Source organism: Osmerus eperlanus, unplaced genomic scaffold (genome assembly GCF_963692335.1).
Source record: "Osmerus eperlanus unplaced genomic scaffold, fOsmEpe2.1 SCAFFOLD_471, whole genome shotgun sequence".
NCBI lineage: Eukaryota > Metazoa > Chordata > Actinopteri > Osmeriformes > Osmeridae > Osmerus > Osmerus eperlanus.
In genome coordinates this window covers 1,769-20,601 of record NW_026911384.1, presented here as the reverse complement: position 1 = coordinate 20,601, position 18,833 = coordinate 1,769, and the positions used below count along the sequence as shown (strand labels likewise).

Genomic DNA, 18,833 nt, shown 5'->3' with positions numbered 1-18,833 from the left:
GATCCAGATACTACGGAGAGAGGGGAACACCAGGACGGAGGGTGTATTTGGACGAGAGAAAGGAGAGAAATAATGGCAAACAGAAGGGAGGAAAAGACAGTCTGACACACACAGTGAGAGAGAGAGAGAGAGAGAGAGAGAGAGAGGGGGAGAGAGGGGGAGAGAGGGGGAGAGAGAGGGAGAGAGGATGCCCCCCCACCCCACCGGGCCTGCTCTGTGAGCCTCCCCCCCCTCCCCCCCCCCCGCCGCCCCATGTCTCCCCACAGCTGCCCTCGGCCGTACAGCCACATGGAACCAGATCCGTTAGTTCCGTCCAGACCCTCCGACCAGCCTCTGATCTCCAGCCGCCCCCCCCCCCCCCTTCCCCTGCTAAACAAACCCCTTAAGCCCCTTTAATTCGCCTTTAATGCTCCCCAGTAAAGGAAACCTCAGCCAATAAAAAAGGCAGTTTATGCACGCTTGGGGCGGGACTTTAAGCTGCAGTCCTCCGCTCTACGATGTTCAGACGGAGACGGTTGTGAGACCTGGGGGGGGGGGGGGGGGCATGTGAGGCTGGGGTCGTCGTCTGTGTTGTTTTGGTTTGTCGTTTTTCGTGTGGTGCCAGACGTTTGTCGCTGGTTCTGCGAGAGAGAGAGGGATGTGGATTCCAGCTTGGCACAGCTTTTCACGTCGAGCCCCTAGCCTCAACCCCTGGCTTTCGTGTGTGTGTGTGTGTCAGCAACACAAACTCCCCAGTGAAACGTCCCCTGTGGAACGCTCAGGCGTTTCCGTCATGACTGCTTTCTAATCTGGATTCTCTCCCGTCCCTCCTGCAGGTCTCCAAAGTGAACGGACTGACGCGGGCCGGTGCCAAAAAAGCGAAAGACTACCGACTGCCGTCCAAAACTGTGAAGTACACAGCCTCCGTGTCCAAGGGCCACGTCACGTACACCAAAGCCAAACGAGAACTGGTCAAGAAAGCCAAACTGAACCAGAGCAAACACAGCCCGGCGTCCACCGCCACCAACAATCACCCCTACCCCCCCCCACCCTCCGGTGCCAGCAACGGTCACCACCAGCTTGCGCCCCTCGCCAACTCAGGAAAACCCCCCCAGTACAGCAATGCAAAAACCCGCAAACAGGTGCTACTATCCAACGGGGCGGCGCACAAGGTGGCCAACGGGGCGGGCGCCCGCCTCAACGGCCGGCTGAACGGGCAGCGCCACGCCGCCGGCCAGGACGGGGAGGGGCATCAGGGCCGCGAGGGCCTGCGGAACTCCAAGCGGCGCCTGGAGGTGGCGCTCACGAGCCTGGGGGCGGGGCCAGGGGGCAAGGGGAAGGTTTCGGCCGCGGAGGGCAAGAAGGCCAAGCTGCTGCAGGCCGCGCCCCTGGAGACGCGCAGCAAGAAGGCGTCCAATCAGGAGAAAGCCGCCGCCCTAGCCGCCGCCGCCGCCCCCGCCTCGGTCCCCAACGGGCACGCCGGCGTCACGGAAACCCCTCCGCCCGCCCCCCCTCCTCCTCCTCCCCCCCCGCCGCCCCCCGCCCCGCCCTCCTCCTCCTCACCAGCAGCCAATCCGGAGCCGGAGCGCCAGCGGCCCAAGCGGGCGTCGGCCGGCAAACTGATGTTAATACGACAAGCACAGCAGCAGAGCAGGTCTCACAGCAGAAGCCACTCCTCCCCCTCCTCCTCCTCCCCGGGCCCCCACCAGAACCAGGGCCGGGCCGCCGCCGCCACCACTACCTCAGCCCCCCAGCCTCCCAGCCCCGCGCCGGGGAACACCCCGCCCAAACCGGCCGCCGAGCCCCGGGCCGACCGGGAGAAGGAGCGGGAGCGCGAGCGCAGCCGGGCGGGCTGGGCGGCTCTGGCCGAGGCCCCCGTGTGCCGGCCGGCCCCCCGCGAGTTCCAGGACCCCCTGGTGTACCTGGACGCGGTGCGGGAGCGGGCGGAGGCGGGCGGCGGCGTGTGCCGCGTGGTGCCGCCCGCGGACTGGAGGCCCGAGTGCAAGCTGAGCGAGGAGATGCGCTTCGTCACGCAGGTGCAGCGCGTGCACAAGCTGGGCCGCCGCTGGGGCCCCAACGTGCAGCGGCTGGCCTGCATCAAGAAACACCTCAAATCTCAGGGCATCGCCATGGACGACCCGCCGGTCATCGGTTAGTCCGCGGCAACGCAACACACACACGCACCCCTGTACCTCGAAAGCTGTCCTCTACGACGTCGTAGAATTGTGACGGACGTTTTAGCGAGCGCCGTCGCTTTCCGGAATTTTCCTGGTTGCAGATGCCAGTAACACTAAAACAGACCCACAGTAGCACACTGTGGAGAGCGATACGCCCCAGAGAATCCCCTCGTCACTCTTGATTTCTCGCTGGGTTATAAGCGGAGCGGGTGTGTGTGCGTGTTCGTGAGTCTCCTCAGAGTACAGTCAACAATGGAGAACATATCCTCCTTGTGTGACTGTGGGTGCATGCCGGGGATGGAACAGTCATGGCTGGGAGCTGTAGTCTTACCCACATGGTCTGGGAGCCGTTTGGGTGTCGTTTCCTGGTTGCAGTTTTCAACCAGGAAGCCAGGGTCCCTCAAGACCTTTCTCTGATTAGCTTCCGTTGAACCCAATTAACAGCCATATTCATTTCACGCAGTTTCCCCCCCACTTGAGGGCAAGGATTTTAACTCAATGGAATTTATAGTTTATTATTACATAATATATGTATTATGCATGACCTTTTTTCTAATTGATATGTGGGTATATGTTGATTTAAGTAATTTTTTCTGTTGTGTGTGTGTGTGTGTGTGTGTGTTTGACCTTAGCAGGAAGCTAGAGGAATTGTCAGATCAGACAGGGATTACGGTGACATCACACAGAGGCCTGCTTTGATGAGATTACGACAGGGTGAACCTGTAGGCCTTTGTGACTGTCGTTGAGCCGTATGCTCCAACACACACACACACACACACACACACACCATCCCTCCCCTCCTAGATGGATGTGACCTGTAACCTCATCCTCGACTGTGACACTGTCAGACGCTTTGTAAGCTTAATCGATTGTAAAAAAAAAAAGAAAAGAAGACAGAAAGAATAGAAAGCGACATTAGACGTTTCAAAACCACAGAGTATCTTTAAGGCTCATTCTCTTTATCTCCCCCCCCCCCCCAACCCCAGGTGGCTGCGAGGTGGACCTGGCGCGCTTCTTCCAGCTCATCAACGACATGGGCGGCATGCAGCAGGTGATGGACCTGAAGAAGTGGAGCCGCCTGGCCGACCTGCTGCGCATCCCCAAGTCGGCCCAGGACCGGCTGGCCAAGCTGCAGGAGGCCTACCTGCAGTACCTGCTCTCCTACGACTCCCTGAGCCCCGACGACCGGCTGCGGCTGCAGGCCGACGTGCTGCGGGAGAAGGAGGCCCTGGAGCGCCGCCGCGGCCCCCTGGAGGGCCACTCGGACCCCCAGGGGCCGGCGCTGGGCCTGGCGCTGGGCCTGCCACGCTACGAGCCCAAGAACGGGCTGGCCGGCGGGGTGCTGGGGGCCGCCGTGGGCGCCGCCCACCACCACCGCCACCGCAGCAACGGCGTGTGCGCCGGGGGGCGGCCCAAGGAGCTGGACGGCGGGCCGCAGGGGAAGGTGGGGCGCCGGAGGCTGTTCGCTCAGGAAAAACGCAAGGAGGAGAGAGAGAGGGGCGAGGAGGAGGAGGAGGACGAGGAGGAGGAGGAGGAGGAGGAGGAAGAGCGCGGGGTTCTCTCTGACCAGCACAAGTGTATTTATAAGGTGAGGGCTTCCGGAATCTTCCGGGGGAATCATGTGCTCGACGAGATGGCGTGCGGGTATTTAATCATGTCGAAAGCTCACATCTGTGCGAGCAGACTCTCGTCTGAGCCGTTCCCTTACACCACGCACTTGTTCTCGCGTCACACCAGATATTAAGTATTATATTTGCCGCTTGTGAAACACCATAATGACGGTGCTTAAGCAGCCCGGACTGTACCCGCCTAGTAAACCCAGGAAGATTAAAGTTGTTACACTTGGAATTGTTGTCCTCTGAGGCTACAGTTGTGGCATTGGTGGGAATTGAGGAAAACGTCAACACAGCTTGAGATACAAGCTTCCTATAGAGCACGTGTGGGGTCATAAAAAGAATACCAATGATTGTTCACGTCAAGGAAAATGCCATTGGTAGGTGTATGTGCACCATGCATGGTGTAGTTACCGTAGGTACTGTGTGTGTGTGGCAGCTGCAGTCGTAGCCTGGCTGGCTGCAGTGTTGTGCTTGCTGGAATGTAGGTCAGGTCTGTGAAAGCAGCCCACAGGCCTCCACACTGCTGTCTGCCTCTGCCAGTGTTCTCCCTGTCCATCACATGGCCGCCCCAATCCGCCTGCCACACGCGCACACACACGTACGCACGCATGCACACACTCGCACGATGAACTCGCAGAGGGTTCAACTAAGACTCCCGTGCATCAGTCCAACACTGGAACTACATACTGAAAATTACATAGTAGGGGGAGTTCCTGTGTTAATTTATCCCCCCCCCCCCCCCCCCCCCCCCCCCCGCACCGCAGGATCCCTTTTAGACACACACACACACACACGCTCCATAGTCCTCCGGTCTGGATCCTATTTGCCTCAGTCCTCTTTGTGCAAGCGGATCCCCCTCCTCCAGGCAGGGGCCTGTGTGTGACCCAGGTGGCCCCATGCTGAGAGAGGGAGCCCAGCACCCCTCTCCTTAACTCCTCCCACTTAGAGAGAGAGAGAGAGGGAGAAGAGGAGGGAGAGGAAGGAGAGAGAAAGGAGAGAGGAAGGAGAGGGGAAGGAGAGGGGAAGGAGAGGGGAAGGAGAGGGGAAGGAGAAGGGAAGGAGAGGGGAAGGAGGAGAGGGGGAGGGAGAGAGAGGCACTGAGGAGCCTGTCAGTAAATCCTTGGAGCACAAGGGGGCGGTGCAGGCAGATTTATGAACGACTCTTCAAAGCATCGGCAGAGGGGTCCTTGTGAGGTTGCACGGGAGGGGGGGGGACATGCGCCGGGCTGTAAGATGAGGGGAAAGGAGGCGAGGTAAAATGGACACAGACACACACACACACGGAGGCAAGCCAGCACTCATACACACCGTGTAAGCTCACTCACACAGATGACCTTTTGCAGCACACTGACAGACTCTGCTCACACAGAGCCACATTTGCGCATATATGCTATATTTTCCTTTTTTACTCTCACACACTCACACACTCATTCACACGTAAACACATGCTCAGGTCAGCTACTGGAAAGCCCATCTGTGACAGTGTGTCGTGTTTCAGCACCCATTTGTCTGTGGTGAAATCCGTCCTTTTCCCAGGATGACATGACTGTGTGTTCACATGCCTGGCAGCTCACAGGTGGCCTGTGTCCCCCCCCCCCCCCCCCCCTTGTGCGTTCCAGGGGAAATCGGTGTCGCTGACCAACTTCTTCAGGATAGCCAGAAACACCATGACCATGTGCTTTAACAAGGAGCCTGGAGCCAGTGAGGTCGAGGTAAGAAAATACCCCCCCGCCCCCCTCCCCCTCCCATTGGTTACCATCGATTCTGCCTGTGCTGTTGTAAGTGACTTGTGATCAATCAGAAATCAGTATGTGTTTTGTGTGCTGTTCAGTGTGCAACCCCACCTCCCCCTCCAAAACCCCCCCCCCCAAACAAACGTGTTCTTAATCTTTCGCATTTCTTTCCCCCCTCTCCTCCCCCCCCCCTTCCCTCCCCCCCTCCCAGCAAGAGTACTGGAGGATAGTGGAGGAGCGCGACTGCCACGTGGCAGTGCATTATGGGAAAGTGGACACGAGTACGCATGGGAGCGGCTTCCCTGTGGGAAAGTCAGAGCCATTTTCAAAGTAAGACGCCCCCCCCCCCTCGTCTCCCTCAGTCAGCCCCCCCCCATCTCACCTACCGGCACAGAGACCACACTGGGCATCTAAAGTCACAGCACGATGCTGTGCGCCTACACGTAGCCGACCAGCCTTTTGCGATTATTTACATTTGGGCGTCGTAGGGACGCTGACCCATGATTGACCCGACTGACTGTAAAACGTTAAAAGATAAGCAGAGACCGCTTTGACTGGCTGCTGCCGCACAGGACTGGTGTGCGTGTTTAACCCTGCTGCTGTTGTCTTCTGCCCCTCCTCCCTCAGACACGGATGGAACCTCACCGTCCTTCCCAACAACTCTGGATCCATTCTGAGGCATCTAGGTGCTGTTCCCGGTAAGCCCAGATCAGCCCATATTCGAAGTTTGCGTTGAGAAATCCTTTATTCTTTGTGAAAAGAAAATGACTTAATCGACCTGGAATTCGTACCGAGATTAGGACTGGAAACGATTAAGGACCGACATTATTACGAGTTATACGGTGATGTGTGCTAATAGCTTCAACCACAAACATTGTTTGTTTTATTTTTTTATGACGGTTTCTCTCTGTCTCTCTCTCCTCCTGCTCCTCTAGGGGTGACCATTCCATGGCTGAACATCGGAATGGTCTTTTCTACCTCATGCTGGTCTCGAGACCAAAATCGCCTTCCATACATTGATTACTTACACACTGGTGCTGACTGCATTTGGTAGGTACCGTGGAGTCCCCCCCCCCCCCCTCTAGCCCCCCTCCCTCACAGGTACCCTCACGCACGCACGGCAGGCCGCAGCTGTGATGTCACGCCTCGCGTACACACACACACACTTAGTCATTTAGCAGACGCTCTTATCCAGAGCGACGTACACACACACACACACGCGCGCACACCCACTCCAACCACATGTCGCACACACGCCTGTGACTTGTTGTGAAGGTTGTGCTGTTTAATCTCTTTGCATTAGCCCCAGTTGAGTGTTGCGTGATAGAATGACAGGGTTTCCGGGGGGCTGGGCAGAGGCCGTACACTGGCCCCTCCCTCCCCTCACCCCCCCTCCACCCACGGGTGGGGCCAGGTGAGTATACGTGTGGGTGGGCAGGTATCCAGGACAAGGCAAGTTGTCATGCATAATCTCCAGCATTCACACCTGTGTCGTGTGTCCGTAAAGGGAGCGGGAGTGCACCCGGGGCGCGTTTTGATCGCTGGTTTCAAGTCTGACCTTGAAAGGAAAATGAGTCGTCGTCGAATTTGAAAGGATAAATCGATCCAATGTCAAATCGTTCAAATACCTACTGAGGGAAAAGATGCACTTTTGTGAGTAGCTGAAAGGACGGGAGGTTCTCTGAAGGTTCTCTGAAGGTTGCTAAGAGGTGGCCGGCCCCAGGAAGTTGGGCCCTCTCCCTCACCCCCCGTTCACAGATCTAAACAAGGCCGAGTGAGGCGTAAACCTACCCAGGTCTTGGATCTGTGAACCGGGAACAGGGGCACATGGGAGGGGCCGACTTCTCTGGAGCTCGTATCGTCCTGCACAAAGGCTGCAGGAGCAGCGTGGTCCGCCACAGGTGCCCTCTGGTGGCGGGTTCACGTAACAGCAGCCACTTTCTGGTCATGGCTCTGACTAATCACAAAAATGCAAAATACAGTACCAATTGCAACGGACAATCCAACCCTTGCCCCCCCTTCTCTCTCTGACCCTAGCGGAGAGAGAGAGCGGAAGAGAGAGAGAGAGAGCGCGGGAGAGAGAGAGAGAGAGAGCGCGGGAGAGAGAGAGAGAGAGAGAGAGCGCGGGAGAGAGAAAGAGAGAGAGAGTGTGCTTTGGCAGTCCACTGCTGAGTTCACATGTAGATATCTGCTGAACGACACGATGCAGGGTTCACACACACACACACACACATGCAGGAGTGTAACCGTTGTGGTGCTCCCGCAGGTATTCCATCCCTGCTGAGGAGAAAAGTAAGCTAGACAAGGTGGTGCACAGGCTGCTGCAGGCCAACGGCACCCCCGGCCTGGAGATGCTGGAGAGGAACATCATGGTGAGGCTCCCGGCCCCGTCGTGTGTGTGTGTGTGTGTGTGTGTGTGAGGTGGAATCTGTCTGGGGGGTGTGAGGGGGGGATTGTTGTCATGTGTCTGTGTCCGTCCCGTGGGTCTCCTTTCACCGTCTTCACCCCGCCTGGTACGTGCCCCCCCCCCCCCCCCTTCCAGATCTCTCCGGAGCTGCTGTGTCGCGAGGGCATCCAGGTGCAGCGCACGGTGCAGCAGAGCGGCCAGTTCGTGGTTTGCTTCCCGGGGACCTTCGTGTCCAAGGTGTGCTGCGGCTACAGCGTGTCGGAGACGGTGCCCTTCGCCACCCCCCAGTGGATGAACCTGGGATACCAGGCTGCTAAGGTAGCTCTCTCTCTCCCACCCCACCCCACCCCTCAGTCAGTCAAAACACAAAGCAAGAGCTGCCGGTCACTAAGTGTGCCCTTGTCTAGCATGTTGACGCAGAGAGATAAGCCTTAAGTCTTGTTTTGCTGCTAAGTGCTAACAGTCACCGTCGAAGTCAGTGCCCGAGGGGTGGGTTCTGGATGGGCTGGATTCCACCCTGTCACCTGACTGACGAGGGCTGGAGTGCCTGCCGTGTCATCAGCAGAACGTATTTCAGCTGAGGGCTTGTGGGGTTTTCATCTCATAGCCGTTTGTGAATTTGCCCGGTTTCTTGGACAACTGGGCGGTTTGAGGGCTCTTTTGTTAAATATATCCCCCGTCTCTCTCTACCTCCCTCCCTCTCTCTCTCTACCTCCCTCTCTCTCTCTTTACCTCCCTCAATCTCTTTCCCTCCCTCTGTCTCCCTCCCTCTCTCTCTACCTCCCTCTCTCTCTCTTTACCTCCCTCAATCTCTTTCCCTCCCTCTCTCTCTCTCTCTCTCTCTCTCTCTCTCCCTCCCTCTCTCTCTACCTCCCTCTCTCTCTCTTTACCTCCCTCAATCTCTTTCCCTCCCTCTCCCTCTCTCTCTCTCTCTCCCTCCCTCTCTCTCTCTCTCTTTCCCTCCCTCTCCCTCTCTCTCTCTCTCTCTCTCTCCCTCCCTCCCTCTCTCCCTCCCTCCCTCCCTCCCTCCCTCCCTCCCTCCCTCCCTCCCTCCCTCTCTCTCTATCTCCCTCTCTCTCTCTCTCTCTCTCTCTCTCTCTCTCTCTCTCTCCCCCCCTCCTCTTTGTTCCCTTTCTCCAGGATCTGAAGTGTCGTCACATAGCCAAACCCTTCTCCATGGAGAAGCTCCTGTACCAGATCGCCACGGCCGAGTCCAAGCGTGACAACGGCGTCCTCCTGACCGCCATCTCCGCCCTCCTCAAAGACCTCAGGTACGGTAGCCATGGCAACGCCCACCCGCCCAGCCCGACATCAAAGGAGCGGGTGAGGGCAGCCGGTGTGCTCTAACGGCAGGCTGTATTGTAGAACGGGGCTCGCGGGAGGGGGGCGGCGGGGGGTGTGTGGGTGGGCGTTGCCATGGCGTCGCGATCAAAGATGCCCGTAGGTTGCGCCACCTTCAAAGGGTCTCCAAGGAGACGGGTGGGCCTGTTCCAGGAAGCAGCGTGGTCTAGTGGATACTCACTTGATTGCGTCCTCATTGTTGCGCAGTGTTCTAACATCGTGGTGCAAAATTCAGTTGGAAGTGTATCATTTATAGGTGGTAAAGTACACAGTTAAATCCAGTTTGTATTCAGTTTATATAGAAGGAGGCTTATCACTGGGATGTGCTTTTGCGTCCGATGAGAAACATCTTTGTGTTAATGGCTCCCTCTCTTGTCCAATTACAACATACACCAGTCATCCAATAGGAAGGTACCTTTTGCTCTACAGTCTCCCTAACCCTAAGCCCCTCCCCCCTCCCTGTCCAATAGGAACATAGAGATGAAACAGCGGCAGGAGCTGTTTGAGGCGGGGCTTCTCTCCTCCGCCCGCTACGGCTCCCACGACAACAACCAGGCGTTCGGCGACAGCAGGAAGAAGCCGCGCAAGTGGCCGGCGCTGGAGTCATCAGAGCGCCGCTGCCAGATATGCCTGCACCTGTGTTACCTGTCCATGGTGAGGAGGGGGGGGGGCCTGCACCTGTGTTACCTGTCCATGGTGAGGAGGGGGGGGGCATGGAGCTGGGGGGGGGGAGGAAGGGTCTGCCGGGGGGTTCTGAAGTGTATGTATCTACTTGTTGTTACTATGGATATATCAGTGTAGTTTCATGGTACTTAGTAACCTTGATGGGAAGTGTGTCTGAAGACGTTCTGTTGCTGTCGCCCCCTGCAGGTGGTCCAGGAGAATGAGAATGTCGTGTTCTGTTTGGAATGCGCCCTGCGCTACGTGGAGAAACACAAGTCCTGCAGAGGCCTAAAGATGATGTACCGCTATGACGAGGTATGTGTGTGTGTGTGTGTGTGTGTGTGCAGGCTAGCTGTTGGTGAGCTCAGATGTCTGTACCTGTTGGTTTCCAAAACAGGAAGTGCAATGCTTTTTGTCAAACAGGAGGCTGTGCTGTGTTTGGTGTTATGTATAGTACTGTGCAAATGTGTCAGCAGGATGGGAGTCCATCCTCATGCCCTGTTGTTTGTGCCACACAGGAGCAGATCAACAGCCTGGTGAGCCAGGTGTGTGGGAAGGCCGTGGTGAAGAAGGGGGCCGTCCTGGAGGCGTGTAACGGGGGCAGCCCCATCAAGCCGGGCCCAAGCGCGGCCCCCGCAAGCGGGCCACGGTGGAGGTGTCCCTGTCCCGCATCTCGCCCGCCCACCTCGCCAAGAGCTCTGCCACGGCCGCCGTGTCCTGAGGGGGGGGCGGGGGCCGTCCGAGGTCCTCGTGCCCCTCCCCTTTCTTACTTTCGAGAATCACTAGAGCCCCCGTTTCTTTTTCTTTCTTTTTTCCACAAATTGATTTGAAGCTTTTAATGCCCCGTTCCCCTCCCCTCCCTCCCCCCCAAACACACACAGACACGTAGACGTCCCCAAAAATGACCTCCCCGTCCCATTTCACACCCACCCCCCTTAGTATGGCAACCTTGTTTTTAAGAGCAAGCTGTCTTTTTTGCACTAGCGCGAAAGAAGTTCGTTTTTTGTTTTGAGGTTCCTTTCATTTGTTTTGTGGTTTGCTGGTTTTGAAGTTGTCCTTAGCATTAAGTGATAGGTTCACAGGTACAAGTGACGCCCCCCCCCCCCCCCACTTCACCTGCCAAACCATCACCTGACACCCCCCCCCCCCCCCCCATTTCTGAATAGGTCAATTTGGTGACCTGTCAGCTGTCTGACTCCGCCCCTTAGACTGCATTCTCTAATCCCCTGCCTCACCATCGCGTCACTGTGAACTGTGAACACAAGGTGGAACAAGAAGAGCGGTCTTTTGCTAGTTTTTTTATTGAAACGACACGAGTAGTACCCAAAGTCTGACTGTCTTGATGCAGCTCCTGGTCGAAAAGGGGGGAGGTGATCCCAGGTGAAACTTGAAAGACAGACGTTGTTTTTTGGCTGACTTTTTTTATTTGGATTTTAGCTGTCATTCATTTTAATGTTTTGTTTTTTGTTTTTTTGCGAAGATCTTCTGTCTTTTCTACTTATTCCTCAATCTTTCTTTCCCTTGGTGGACATGAGGCAGGCAGGGCAACGTCAGTTTGACCCCAAAAAGGAGGCTGCCGCTGGTCTCTCACTTCCTGGTTGTATGGAGGGATCCCTCTTTTGCTAGCGAGTGAAAACTGTGCCTAATACTTAGCAAGGAGATCCATTGTTTTTGGTGCTGTTGGTTATTATTACTGTATAACAATACAAAAGAAAATATTGGGGGCGCACCGGCTACCAGTCGGCATGCCCCCTCCCACAGGTCGGGGAAGCTCTTAGGCCTCTCTCCGGTTCTAGATGTGCAATCGTGTTAACATTCCATTCTTCCAGTCCTCTTGTTTCAGCTGTACCAGTAAACATTAATTATTATATATTATTATTATTATTATTTTGTGTTTTTGATTTGTTTAGTTTTCTTGTTCTGATGTGCTATCTCGAGTAGAGCCACTAGTCAAAGAGTGTAAAATGTGAAATATGAAAGTCCAAGTTTTTTTTTTTCTCCTCTGCTTTCTGCTTTTTCCCTTTTCCAAATGTTTAATGAGTGATTTAGCAGAACGTTCTGACACAAACAACATCAACTTTTGTACATAATCCTGTAAATGTCTTTAAATACTTGAGCCTTGTTTTTTGGGGTGAAGGAAGAAAGGAAGAGAGAGGAAGGTTGGGGAGGGGAGTGCTCGATGAAGAAAAAGCCTTACACTTCAATTTCTTCATCCGTGTGAGTTTGATGCTTACAGGGTCGCTCTGGTCCCGTGTATAAAGTTTTAAGTGCTGCTTATATCACTAAGAAAGAGGATAGGGAGTAGCGACGCCCCCCCCCCCCCTTTTTTTTTTTTTTTTTTAGTTTTGTTTGTTTAGCTTTACTTTTTTAAAGAAAAGGGAAAAATATGTTCACAAAAAAATCCTGGGTTTTTACATTTTCATTACTGAAAATTCAACAATGTAGTAGCTACTCATGTTGCACTGAGCTTGTCAGTGGTGACTGTCAAGGAAAATCCTATAATCCAGTTTGTTGGTTGTCGTCCCTTGCAGAAGACTGAACTGTTTTAGGAGTATTTAAGGAAATGCCAAGTCGGGTGTTTTCAACAAAAAAAACCTAAAAAACTAAAAACATGGTTGTCAAGTTTTTATGGCCTTACAATGTAATCTATTCATACAGGATTTTTTTTTCTTTTCTTTTTTTTGCAGTTTGATATTTTTTTTCTTTTTTTATACAGTCTAAACTATTTGCTCAAAATCTGGTCTCTGGCGAGTTAATTTATTAGCGCAGCATTTTAGCCTTTCCCTACACTTGGAAGGCATTTCATGTTGGTTATATTGACTGTTTTTTACTTTTGCAGTTTGTACTTAAGGTTTAATAAAAACGTATGGACAATTCCCTGTCATTTTTTTAATGTTTCTCTGCAGTTGATTTAGCCTGGTCCTAACCAGACTCTCGTACATTGCATTTGTACAGAGAGTCTGGCCTCGCTCCATTGACAAGCGTTGACTTCCTTGTAGGCGGGTACTCTGTTGGATCTGCCCAGAGCCACTCTGATCTGCCATAACCAATCGCTAGCGTTCGCCTTAGCCAATTCCTTCACCCCTACTGTAACAGAGCTAGCTGCCGTAGCTGGAAAATCAAACTGTTCCCGAACCCCGTGGGGAGGAGGGCCACAACATCATGGCCACCAACAAAACTCAGCAAAACTTGTTCTTGTTCCGGCTTTAGCTTATGGATATTCGGCAGCGTTGCCACAACGGACCGAATGGCTTCGCTCGCATCTTTCTCCGCTGCCATTACGGAACTACAACACAAACTAGCGCACAACATCAACGTCATCGTTCTCAGCCACTCCCTCTGTTCGCTGATTCGCCGGTAGAAAATCAACCTGAAAAATCTGACTTACGTACCTCATGGCCAGACCTATGTACAGAAGCAAAAATAAAATTGAGCGGAAGTACGTAGGAGGGCAGAGCCAGACTACAGTTGATTAGCCTTTTTGGGAGTATGTTTTGGTAACTCCGAAACTAAATGGATGCATATCATCACACCATAACAAATGTTTGTCTATCACCAACCTATTCAGTCATTGGTAGGATGTACTGTACTCTCACTTGGAGGTACACTTGAGCATTGTAGTTTGGTCTTAGTGGCACCAGACTGTAAATGCTGTCATAAAATACAGCCTTAGGTCTGACTGGGAGTATTAAACAGTTTAACTCTCCGAATCTCTCCACCACTCAAATCATTTCTCTCTCTCTTCCCCTGTCTCTCTCTCTCTCTCTCTCTGTCAGTTTCCCATTTGTTAAAATGGCTCAGGCCTGGTTGTAAATCACTAGGAGTGAATGGAGAGAGACTATTAAAATTGACCAATCGCTCCATCCCAGTCACAATGTATTCTGATGTATAGCACTCAGCGCCCTGGTTGAGAGATTGACTTCGTGGGGGGAGACACATTTATTACCAACAAGTCAAGACATTTTAGGCTCTAGTCGCAGGGAGGGGATGGCATTTTTAACACACAATCATTTCAACATTAGCGATTTCTTTACAAGAGGGTTGAACCACGGTAAACACATGTACGATGTAGCTCCCCTCACACGTCCTCCTGTGCGAAACACTTGGTCCTCGTGGAGCTTTGGTCCTCCCTCTCAAAACGCCTCAGAAGGAAAGGTCCAGGCTCCTTATGGCTTTCTTTAAAGATCAGATAAGAAACTGACCTCCAGACAACCTTGGTGCTTCTGCACTAGGTTCCTCTGCAGTTTGTGGGAATGCGTTGGTCCCAGATCAGCTTAAACCAACTTTGGCTGTTATTGTCATATACCTGTCTGTTAGATAGAGACATTGACACGAGTGCTGAATGTAATTTAAAACACGAGGGAAAAGGGGTCTTTAGTTAAAGGCAGAGTTAAATACACACGCACGCGTACTTTAGGATACTGTATAAACATTTGGGTTCAAACACTGTTTTCTCTTTCTGACCATTCTCCTTTGCTTTCCGTCATTACTTCGCTTATGTGCAAAAAAACACGTTGTTTGGTCCTTTGAATATGAGTGGAATCTGTGAGTTTGAGTGAAATCATATCCATCCATCTTACAAGCTACTGCCCCCGCGGTCTTTCCTCGTTTCATTTCCCTGCGGCACCGTCGGCGAGTGCGCCGCTTCGGCCAACGCCGTATCGAGGTGAACTTCTTCCTCGTCCAGCGTCACCACCACCGTGCAGCGGCCGGCCTCTCCGTTCTCCTCTTCCTCGTCGTCTTCGCCAGCCTCGGTGTCCTGGCTGGCCGAGTCGGTGCAGGTGGAGGAGAGAGAGGAGAGCTTGTGCCTCAGGTCTGCCTGGGTGGGGACCTTCAGGCTGATCTCGGAGGTGAACGACTCCACGTCCGGACCTGCAGGGGGCGCCAAAGGTTAGAGCTCTGATCAAGTGAGTCGTGAGGGACCTACAGACACCACGTTGTGGTATAGTCAGAAATAGTGCAAGTAATCGGTGTTTAGCGTGTGTGTGTTTTGCATCTCTGTCCCTCCCTCCCCCTCCTACCCAGCCCGGGTGAGGCTGCGCTGTTGTCCTCTCCCCCAGAGTGCAGGAAGACGTCCAGAGCTTCATGGTCTGACATGTCCATCAGGTCCATCTGCTCGAGCATGTCCACGTTCACCTCCATGGAAGACATGCTGCCTATTGGTTCTAAGCAGGACACACAGGAAGCAGCCATTAACACACACATACCCAGGACTACATTTCCTATGATGCAACAGCAAGGGGCTGAGTCCAGGAAGGAGCCAATAGGAATGTTGTGTTTCCCCCCAAGCTCTCAAACATATCAACTGGACAAAGAGAAAGATAAATAAAAAGCTGCAGTAACATGTCTTTATCAAACACTGCATTCAAAAATGATTATTTTAAACTTGTTTTCACTACATTTAGATCTATGCATTTTGTTTACATTTGATAACTAGGTTTAGAAATCAGGGTTGTACGAACAAAGACTCAATGCAGATTTTTAAGTGTGAATTTGGAAGTCTGGTGAGAAACTGCAAATCCTCCTCACAGACTATACAGATCAGACAACAGAGTTAAGCCAATCTGCACGTTTAAGTTGTGCTTTCAAAGCTCTTCAATCAGATGAAAAGGTACTTTGAAAAGAGTTGAAAGTATAATATATATACTCAATTCCTTGGGTTTGTGAGACTAGCTAGCCTAGTCCAGTGCACGGTAAAAAACAAACAAAAAGGAGGCATGATCCTGGATTCACCACCTTGCTTCTCAACCACAAAGCCAGTTCTTCTGTCCGGTCAACACCCACGACTGGCTCTGGACATGCATCATATGAATAGCCAGTGAGTGAACGATGTGAGCAGCACATGAGGTGGAGGACGAGCGGCCGGGGGAGGTGAGACGAGACAGACAGGATGCCGTACTGTACCTCGAGGGGTTAGAGGAGAGCAGGGCGGCGAGGAGGGAACAAGAGTAGAGAGAGAGAGGGAACGGTTATTTCTCCACAGAGACAGTGGCCTACGTTTATTGCTCACACACACACACACACACAAACAGATACTATATGCTCATACACACACACACACACACACATACAACCATGCAAATATCTATGATCAGTACAGGCCATTCACCATGGGTACGTGTGTCGAAGCATGCATACAAACACATACACACACTCATTCACTCTCGGTGACCTTCATGTGGCATGTTCAATTTCACATCCTTTTCTACGATCTATGTTTGTGGCACCCAGAGCTTAGACACACACATATACACATACGCAAACAAATACCTTTCAATATGCAATGAGTGGTATTTGTCATATCAAATGAGCTAGGCTATCAGAATACTGCACTACTACAAAATAATACGTGTCTACTTCCATAAAGCAGAATAAATGGTTCTGTTATCCGCAAAAGAAAATAACCTATTTTGTAAGATGGAAGATGTACACTTTTGAGACAAGCTGGTAATATGTAAGTAACAGGCCTTCCAATGTGTTCATTCAAGCTAGTTATTTTCACATTAAATGAAAGAACAGCCTTCCTTTCACCCCGAGATGACCCCTTCAGAAAGAAACGTCCTCTCGCTCCGCCAGTATCTTTCATTGCACGTTTAGTGAAAATGAGAAGGTCTGTGTTGGAGACATGTATCAGAAGATGAGTTTTCTAGTCGGGTTGCTGTCTGGTGACCCTCTTTCCATTGGTTGATGTGGTTAGCCGACCTCTCTCTCTCTATCTATGTCTCTTTCTATATTTCTCCGCCTCTGTCAATTCTCTTCAGACTCTCATACCATTCAGTTTTTTTTTTCTCTCACCCTCCTTTGAATCTCTCTCCCCCCACCCTCGACTTTTACTCTCTCTTCTGTCGCTCTCTTCCTCTCTCCCACGTTGTGAACGGTGCCGTCACTTCTTCTTCTTCTGCTGCCTCTCGCTCCCCTGTCTCCTTCTGTCTGTCTGGGTTTGACTGTCTGCATATCTCCCTCTTTCACTCTCCGCGCAACCCTCCTCTCTACTTTTCATTCTAATAAGCTATTTCCAGGGGATTTGTGGGGCAGAAAAGAGTGGAGGCTGGGGAGTGGGGGGGGAATCATATTAAGAAGAGCTTGGCAAAACAGTCCCATACAGTCTCTCTCTCTCTCTCTCTCTCTCTCTCTCTCTCTCTCTCTCTCTCTCTCTCTCTCTCTCTCTCTCTCTCTCTCTCTCTCTCTCTCTCTCTCTCTCTCTCTCTCTCTCTCTCTCTCTCTCTCTCTCTCTCTCTCACACACACACACACACGCACACACACACATCACACAGCCTGGGCCTTATCCACTTTCTCATTTGACTAAGTCCACTGGGTGCCCTTGGCTTTTGGCAGTAATGCAATGAGGTAAACCACTGTGTGAAATTCTATTATTGGACTGAATAGAAAACCAGCATGTGGAGAATGACATTTCTCTGCTAAATGACATCATTTGTATTTCTCTCAGTGTGAGTGGCTTTCAGTGCAAGTGAACTTGCATCACACAATACCATTACTCAGAAGCGGCATTCACAGCGGTTTTTCAACACATGTAAGTACTCCATTTTGAGTCACGTCGTGCAGTTCCAACTGAATGGACCAAATTGACACCAAAAAAATGTACATCCCGATCACAGGTGCCATCAGTGTGGCAGAGGTGAAATCAAATGTATTTGTCAAACTTTTTTTAATTTTTTTTAAGACAACACTACTTCACTGACAGTCAGTATGGGACCAATTCAGGAGCAGAGCTGGACCTCTCCTCTCTCTCTCTCTCTCTCTCTCTCTCTCTCTCTCTCTCTCTCTCTCTCTCTCTCTCTCTCTCTCACCTCTCCTCTCAGCTATCTGCAGGTAGCCGGTAGACAGGTACTGCTCCATGTCCTGCTGGAACGCCTCCTCAAAGAACTTCTGTCTCTCCTTCAGCTTCACCTGGGCGGGCGGGGCCTGCCCAGACTCCGCCCCCGGAAGCCTCTGGGCATGCTCGGGGTCCAGCTCCACTGTGGGATTGAGGGGAGAGAGAGGTAGGAGAAGGTGAAGGATGGAGGAGTGGAGTGGAGTGGAAAGGAGGTCAGAAGTTTGGTACGGTAAGTATTTCTAATACGTGAATCATTTGGCAGCTGTGCGTGTTGGCATGGTTAGCATGGTCTTGGTTAGAGATCACAAGAAATCAAATAAAGGACCAAGAGATGAAGTCTCTGGTGATGCCAAATGGCCTTTCAAGCGGTCATCTGCGACATCAGAAAGAACATTCTTTGACCCTCCTTCGCAGAATCCAGAAGAGAAGATTTTCCCTAGAAGATGACTTCTTGGCTACTCCTCATGACCACGTTTGAGTTGAGGCAAGGTTCTAATGAGGCCTGACGTATGACTCCTCCATCCCAAACAGACACGGGCCAATTCCTCACTGAACCAGAACCAAGACCACGCACTACCCCGTTCTCATTAAATATACTTTTGATGCTGGTACAATGCACCCAGGAGAATACGCTTTGTAAAGTCTCACACAAACCCTATACACTCTAGTTACATTGGATAACGCTCTAGTTAGCCTAGTTGTTGTACCAGGAACTGAAATTCTTAGGTCAATGGATGAGGCGGGTAGGCATTCTGATTGGTCTGGACAGGACAGTTGGCACTGTCTGGACAAATCAAACGTTGACTTCCTGTTCTGTCTGCTCCTCCCACTCCACACTGGGTCTGAGAGGGACAGACATATTCAGGACGGAGAGACGGAGTTCAGCAGCCTCTGGGCAAGAGCTGTGTTTAAGAGAGAAAGTACAAGTAAGAGTAAATGTGCATGGGTTATGTGTGTGTGTGTTGTCACTGATGTGGCCAAAACACTCAGACTTGACCTGTCCCGACTTCTCCTCTCTCTGTATCAGAAAGGATCATTGTATGAGAGCTCCAATGAGTGGGGCTTCTGCCGTAATGATGTC

At 52.2% G+C, this 18,833-nt stretch overlaps 2 protein-coding genes across 2 annotated transcripts; one reads left to right on the top strand and one right to left on the bottom strand.

Moving 5' to 3' along the window:
- Positions 1 to 785: 785 nt before the first annotated feature.
- On the top strand, positions 786 to 12,805 carry LOC134016008 (protein Jumonji-like; the record flags this gene model as incomplete). The annotated part of the gene is given in 13 exon segments (XM_062455446.1): positions 786 to 2,130; positions 3,143 to 3,744; positions 5,392 to 5,484; positions 5,717 to 5,835; positions 6,133 to 6,203; positions 6,441 to 6,555; positions 7,772 to 7,877; positions 8,048 to 8,230; positions 9,053 to 9,183; positions 9,724 to 9,907; positions 10,124 to 10,231; positions 10,435 to 10,531; positions 10,534 to 12,805. Coding segments are annotated over 13 exon segments (3,258 nt in total), but the record flags the coding sequence as incomplete, so codon positions are not given.
- Positions 12,806 to 13,840: 1,035 nt separating this feature from the next.
- LOC134016007 (dysbindin-like) lies at positions 13,841 to 17,894 on the bottom strand (the record flags this gene model as incomplete). The annotated part of the gene is made up of 3 exons (XM_062455445.1): positions 13,841 to 14,788; positions 14,938 to 15,072; positions 17,727 to 17,894. Coding segments are annotated over 3 exons (599 nt in total), but the record flags the coding sequence as incomplete, so codon positions are not given.
- Positions 17,895 to 18,833: the final 939 nt, after the last annotated feature.